This window comes from Myxocyprinus asiaticus, chromosome 7 (assembly GCF_019703515.2).
Source record: "Myxocyprinus asiaticus isolate MX2 ecotype Aquarium Trade chromosome 7, UBuf_Myxa_2, whole genome shotgun sequence".
Classification (NCBI taxonomy): Eukaryota; Metazoa; Chordata; class Actinopteri; order Cypriniformes; family Catostomidae; genus Myxocyprinus; species Myxocyprinus asiaticus.
Window position 1 is genome coordinate 871,914 of NC_059350.1, and position 7,605 is coordinate 879,518.

The 7,605-nt window shown below is 42.7% G+C and overlaps 1 protein-coding gene across 1 annotated transcript; it reads right to left on the reverse strand.

The window, feature by feature from the left end:
• Positions 1–98: 98 nt before the first annotated feature.
• Positions 99–6,950, reverse strand: tmed1b (transmembrane p24 trafficking protein 1b). The gene is made up of 4 exons (XM_051702624.1): positions 6,647–6,950; positions 2,727–2,824; positions 2,410–2,596; positions 99–810 (listed from the first exon to the last, which is right to left on the reverse strand). Exons 1-4 carry the CDS (start codon positions 6,824–6,826, stop codon positions 592–594), a joined length of 684 nt encoding a protein of 227 aa, XP_051558584.1. The 5' UTR covers positions 6,827–6,950; the 3' UTR covers positions 99–591.
• Positions 6,951–7,605: the final 655 nt, after the last annotated feature.

Here is a 7,605-nt window from a genome sequence, read left to right on the forward strand (position 1 = left end):
CCAGTGGTCCATAAGAACATGAATTAAAACAGTCAAGTTTCCTCTCATGTTGATGTTGACCACTGAATGCAACGGACACAAACAGTAAAAATAAATGATCATTTTGTATTTTTTTATTGTGTAAAAGTCTTTAAAAAGCAAACAGCTGTACAGAATATTCCCTTTGTTAATTTTAAACTCATTCAAACCTTAAAAAAATAAAAACAGCATCTCCCAAAACAGCCTAACCTCACATTATCAGTGTCAATGTGGTTCTGCGGTGTATGAAATGGCACAACTAAAGTCAAAAACAGATGAAATATACAGTTGAAAGACAAAATGGTCAAATGAAATTAGTTTCATGACCAAAAATGAATAAAACTAGTCACATTATTATTCTTATATAACAAGATCGTCCAATGAGAGTGCTTGTAACAGAAGTGACATAAGCATCATTGCTACTAGCCCACGGCGCTAGAACCAAAGTAGTAAAGGCACTGTGGTCTCTGAACTTCCTCGTCTCACTTCTGTTTTGTCTTTCATTGTAACTTCTCTCTCGAGTTCTCCAGCCCCGTGTCGTATATGAAAAGTCAGTGTGACGTTTGCATGATTTTAAGAGCAGACTCTCCGTTTGTCGTCAAACAAGCGTCGGACGGTGTAGACCTGCGTGAGCGCCACGCTTAACATGACTAGCAGGTTGACACAGGACCAGAAGGAGACCCGCCACAGGTTGTCCTCCAGCAGGTTCCTGTCACGCGCCTCGAACGCTCGCAAGACTGTCTGCATCTGACGACTGCGCTCCAACCGCCGGTGCACAGAGTCCATCGTCTCCTGAGTCAGAGAGAGAAAATGAGACTAATCACACTCATTCTGTCAACAATACTAACATCATGGTTAATTTGTGGGACAAGTTTGGTTTCTAACCACAGTTTCACTATAGTAAACCTACAGTAACCACGTAACCAATTTTATTGTGGTAAGAACCACAAAATAACCAGTGTTTTACACTACCAGTGTTTGTTTGTTTTTTTGTTTTGTTTTTTGACAATGATTATAATGTTTATTACCCTAGTTATTATTACTATGGTTAAAATATGGTTCCTGAAGTAATTTAGTGGATACCATGGTGTTAGATCTTATATTTGGCTGACCAGATGTTGTGTGGCTCGCCAATGCATTAGAATTCTTCTAATACATAACAAAAAGTCAAAACACATCCTCATGGGGAAAAGAGATTATTGATGTTGATTGTGTATCACAGCTCTTCTCAATCTTAACCCAAAGTTCTGCCTGTGTGCAGACCTTTATACCTGAAGAACAATACCTCCAATACACAAGATATCTCCATAGTTTCCTCTTGGGAGGGAACCCATCAAATGCTTCTCCTTTGATCAATTGCATGGGGCACTGGTTTATACCTTTACAGACAAATTCAGTTGATTGCATCTGAGGCACAGTCACAATGTAAACATCTGTCTACGGATAAATCTTTTCAATGGTTTTACTACAAATACCACAGTTCAACTATGGTTAAACAGTAAAGTGTGAATAAAGCGATTGCAAGTGCAGCGCAAGTGAGGAACAAAAAATGTATTGCGAGGGAAGGCACGCCGTATGGCGAGCGAAGGCACGCCGTATGGCGAGGGAAGGCGCGAGGGAAGGCACGCCGTATGGCGAGCGAAGGCACGCCGTATGGCGAGCGAAGGCACTACGTATGGCGAGGGAAGGCACACCGTATCGCGAGGGAAGGCACACCGTATCGCGAGGGAAGGCACACCGTATGGCGAGGGAAGGCACACCGTATGGCGAGGGAAGGCACGCCGTATGGCGAGGGAAGGCGCGAGGGAAGGCACGCCGTATGGCGAGCGAAGGCACTACGTATGGCGAGGGAAGGCACACCGTATCGCGAGGGAAGGCACACCGTATCGCGAGGGAAGGCACGCCGTATGGCGAGGGAAGGCACGCCGTATGGCGAGGGAAGGCGCGAGGGAAGGCACGCCGTATGGCGAGCGAAGGCACGCCGTATGGCGAGCGAAGGCACTACGTATGGCGAGGGAAGGCACTACGTATGGCGAGGGAAGGCACTACGTATCGCGAGGGAAGGCACACCGTATCGCGAGGGAAGGCACACCGTATCGCGAGGGAAGGCACACCGTATGGCGAGGGAAGGCACACCGTATCGCGAGGGAACGCACAACGTATCGCGAGGGAACGCACAACGTATCGCGAGGGAACGCAAACCTTACTGAAGAAAAAAATACAGAAAAAAATAATACATTATATTTTGTATAAAGAAAATAAGGCCAATTATTGACAATTAAGCACCCATAAATTCTATTTAATGTGTGTGGGGGGGAATCTCACGCATTATTTTTATATACTGTATATAAAAAAATATGACAATGTATAGGTCAATAATTAAGCACTCACTCTTATGTCTTCCAACTTGTATTCTAATAAGCTCTCAGGCTCTCCTAGCCCCGCCCACTCATCGTCCACTCCTACGTCATTGGCCTGGTTGTCCATGATGACCTCGAAGAAGACCATCTTCTCAGAGAACCTGCTGAAGGTGTTATCAAAGCAGATCTGATAGTCTCCTGCCTCTGTGGGCTCCACCCTAAACACAACACACCAATCACACGCATGTTAACTACAGACGGCCAACCGAATAGAAAACAAGCTGTAGAAAAGTGACAAATCAGAGTGTCTGAATAAATCATGTGACTGATTGAGATGTGAGCACTCACATATGAACCCCGTCAGAGCGGCGAAACTCTGAGATGAGATGAATCCCCTGAGGAGAGATGACGGAGAAATCCACATCCATTCCGGCTCCAGCGATCACCTGAACAAACATACACACAACTTAAACATGGTAGTCAAACATCAGTCTGTTTCTATTGATCATATTAGGGTTATTGATTTGATCAAACCTTGAAGACCTGCAGTGTTTGTACTACAAACATGAACTAGATAGGTAAATTTTGTCAAGACAAACTTTGAAGCTGGCTTAACAAGACTTGTCTGAAAGTTGAACACGAATTAAAGCTGATGTAACTTTTTCTGTTAAAAATGTACTCCTATCCCAGCTTTATATGCAGAGACAACTATAAGTACGCCATTAACAGGTTAATTTTCTCATAAACTGTAAACACTGTGTTTGTGACGCTATTAAAATTGAACTGTTTGTTTTGAGTGACCCACCCCAACAATGTTACCAATGCGAGGGAACAGGAAACTATTGCGAGGGAACAGGAAACTACTATTGTGAGGGAATGCAAAACTACTTTTGTGAGGGAACGCAAAACTACTATTGTGAGGGAACGCAAAACTATTGCAAGGGAACGCAAAACAATGGAGTGAGTTGGGGTGGGACTATCTCTTTGTTTGACCAATGGAAGATGGGCTGTTCTAAAAACAAATTACATTTTTGCAGTTCCGTTTGGTGGTGCCAGTGGTGCAGAAATTACATACTTTACATACAGTTCCGTTTGAGTACAATAACAGTATGTTAGTAAGTCTTGTTGAGGAGAGGTGTGCAGTACCAAGATATAAAACTTACGAGGGAACGCAAAACTTGTTGCGAGGGAACAGAAAACTATTGCGTGGAACACAAAACTACTGTGAGGGAACTACTGCGAGGAACACAAAACTACTGCGAGGAACACAAAACTACTGCGAGGAACACAAAACTACTGCACAAAACTACTGCGAGGATTGCGAGGAACACAAAACTACTGCGAGGGAACACAAAACTACTGTGAGGAACACAAAACTACTGCGAGGGAACACAAAACTACTGCGAGGGAACACAAAACTACTGCACAAAACTACTGTGAGGATTGCGAGGAACACAAAACTATTGCGAGGAACACAAAATTACTGCGAGGATTGCGAGGAACACGAAACTATTGCGAGGGAACACGAAACTACTGCGAGGGAACATGAAACTACTGCGAGGAACACGAAACTACTGCGAGGATTGCGAGGAACACGAAACTACTGCGAGGAACACAAAACTATTGCGGGGAACACAAAACTATTGCGGGGAACACAAAACTACTGCGGGGAACACAAAACTACTGCGGGGGAACAGAACAATATGCGTGGAACGCAAAACTATTGCGAGGGAATGCAAAACTATTGCGAGGGAACGCAAAACTACTATTGTGAGGGAACGCAAAACTATTGCGAAGGAACAGGAAATTATTGCGAGGGAATGCAGAATTACTATTGTGAGGGAACGCAAAACTACTATTGTGAGGGAACGCAAAACTACTGCGAGGAACACAAAACTACTGCGAGGATTGCGAGGGAACAGAAAAATATGCGTGGAACGCAAAACTATTGCGAGGGAACGCAAAACTACTATTACGAAGGAACAGGAAACTATTGCGAGGAACACAAAACTACTGCGAGGAACACAAAACTACTGCGAGGAACACAAAACTATTGCGGGGGAACAGAACAATATGCGTGGAACGCAAAACTATTGCGAGGGAACGCAAAACTACTATTGTGAGGGAACGCAAAACTATTGCGAAGGAACAGGAAATTATTGCGAGGGAATGCAAAATTACTATTGTGAGGGAACGCAAAACTACTATTGTGAGGGAACGCAAAACTACTATTGTGAGGGAACGCAAAACTATTGCGAAGGAACAGGAAATTATTGCGAGGGAATGCAAAATTACTATTGTGAGGGAACGCAAAACTACTATTGTGAGGGAACGCAAAACTACTATTGTGGGGGAACGCAAAACTACTATTGTGAGGGAACGCAAAACTACTATTGTGAGGGAACGCAAAACTACTGTTGCGAGGAACACAAAACTACTGTTGCGAGGAACACAAAACTACTGTTGCGAGGAACACAAAACTACTGTTGCGAGGAACACAAAACTACTGCGAGGATTGCGAGGGAACAGAAAAATATGCGTGGAACGCAAAACTATTGCGAGGGAACGCAAAACTACTATTGCGAGGGAACGCAAAACTACTATTGCGAGGGAACGCAAAACTATTGCGAAGGAACAGGAAACTATTGCGAGGAACACAAAACTATTGCGGGGAACACAAAACTACTGCGAGGAACACAAAACTACTGCGAGGAACACAAAACTATTGCGAGGAACACAAAACTATTGCGGGGAAACAGAACAATATGCGTGGAACGCAAAACTATTGCGAGGGAACGCAAAACTACTATTGTGAGGGAACGCAAAACTATTGCGAAGGAACAGGAAATTATTGCGAGGGAATGCAAAATTACTATTGTGAGGGAATGCAAAACTACTATTGTGAGGGAACGCAAAACTATTGCGAAGGAACAGGAAATTATTGTGAGGGAATGCAAAATTACTATTGTGAGGGAACGCAAAACTACTATTGTGAGGGAACGCAAAACTACTGTTGCGAGGAACACAAAACTACTGTTGCGAGGAACACAAAACTACTGTTGCGAGGAACACAAAACTACTGCGAGGATTGCGAGGGAACACAAAACTATGCGTGGAACGCAGAACTATTGCGAGGGAACAGCAAAACTACTATTGCGTGGAACGCAAAACTATTGCGAGGGAACGCAAAACTATTGCAAGGGAACGCAAAACTATTGCGAAGGAACAGGAAACTATTGCGAGGAACACAAAACTACTGCGAGGAACACAAAACTACTGCGAGGAACACAAAACTATTGCGGGGGAACAGAACAATATGCGTGGAACGCAAAACTATTGCGAGGGAACGCAAAACTACTATTGTGAAGGAACGCAAAACTATTGCGAAGGAACAGGAAATTATTGCGAGGGAATGCAAAATTACTATTGTGAGGGAACGCAAAACTACTATTGTGAGGGAACGCAAAACTATTGCGAAGGAACAGGAAATTATTGTGAGGGAATGCAAAATTACTATTGTGAGGGAACGCAAAACTACTATTGTGAGGGAACGCAAAACTACTGTTGCGAGGAACACAAAACTACTGTTGCGAGGAACACAAAACTACTGTTGCGAGGAACACAAAACTACTGCGAGGATTGCGAGGGAACAGAAAAATATGCGTGGAACGCAAAACTATTGCGAGGGAACGCAAAACTACTATTGCGAGGGAACGCAAAACTACTATTGCGAGGGAACGAAACTATTGCGAAGGAATGAACAGAATAACAGTATGTTAGTACGTCTTGTTGAGGAGATGTGTGCTGTACTAAGAGATCAAACTAAGACTGTATTTATCTAGAGTACACAAGATCAATTCTGACGCCAGAATATGGACATGAATATACTTTTGTCAACACGGATGTGCGGCAGGATATTACATTCCCACGATAAACAAACCTCTCACACCCACTTCAGCAACAACTAAATCTGACCTAAGTTCACTTCTTCCTCTTCCAAATAACTTATATTTTACTATTGCAGTTTCTGTCTCCTATTTTAACAGAAGAAGATGCGGTCAAAGTTGAAGGCTTTATAACGGATATATCTAGAGTTGCATGTACAGTATGTGTGTTTATTAACCGGTACTTGATCTCGATTCTGCAGTGTATGCGAGTTTATCTGTGGATATGTTCAGTTCTATATATCAAGAGGCCTGATACTCGATGCTGGCGTTGTGAATGTATACGTGTGTGTGTGTGTGCATGTAAATATATCTGAGCAGTACCTGATACTCGATCTCGATGCTGCCGTTGTGAATCGCTGTTTGGTAGAAACACTCTGTCCTCGCTGCGGGCAGAAGAAACGTGAACTCACTGTCTACATTAGGACTGAACGCGTTTACAGCGCTCAACAACACTGCCATACACCCGAACAGCGATATACAGATCCGCTGCAGCTCATCCATGCTGTAATAACACAAACCCCGCGTTTAAACTGTAACTTTATATCTGAACTCTCACAGAAATATGAGTTTAAACCCTCCGTCCAGCCGCGGATCTGTTCCGCTTCCACAGAGCAACTTTTCTCAGCCAATCACAGCGCTCAGAGTGTCCGTTCTGCAGCCAATCAGCGTGCAGAGATCCGAGTTCCCACATACGCGGCGTAATCATGTTCCTGATTAACCACTGGGTGTCGCCAAATCATTCAGATTAAGCTGTGTCTGAAATCGCTCACTTGTTCACTATTTCCTTTATAGTGAATGGCAGTGAGTGCACTATATTTCAGCAGTGAGTGAACGAAATGAGTGAGTGATTTCAGATGCTGACGTATATTCCATGCGTCAGAGAGCACTCGGGAGCTGTCGAAGATATTTTGTCATGAACATTTCACCTGTGTGGCTTCATGACTTTTATCATCTCTGTAATCTTTACATAGTTTATATATATATATATATATATATGTATATCACACACACTTTTATAATATGCAATTAAATGTTTTACTGTGCATACCTTTGGCATTCTGTTTTGTTTTTGCATTAATAAACAATTAATCATAATACAATTAATCTTTTCACAACTGTTCATTTGTTATGATTATTACATTAATGATAGAGAAAATAATTCAACTTGTCATGTTTATGTATATTGTATTTTTCATATAAAGATAATAGAACTGTTTACTATATATGTCCTTAAAAGATAAAAAGAATGAAAACGCTACTGTTTGCATACTGTTGGAGAA

Bases quoted from the DNA above. Each gene is read 5' to 3' on its own strand.
- tmed1b (XM_051702624.1), bottom strand. From the start codon at position 6,826: ATGGATGAGCTGCAGCGGATCTGTATATCGCTGTTCGGGTGTATGGCA. The intron at 2,825-6,646 runs GTACTGCTCAGA...ATGTTTGTTCAG, and splicing joins GCATCGAGATCGAGTATCAG to GTGATCGCTGGAGCCGGAAT. The intron at 2,597-2,726 runs GTGAGTGCTCAC...TGTTGTGTTTAG, and splicing joins CGCTCTGACGGGGTTCATAT to GGTGGAGCCCACAGAGGCAG.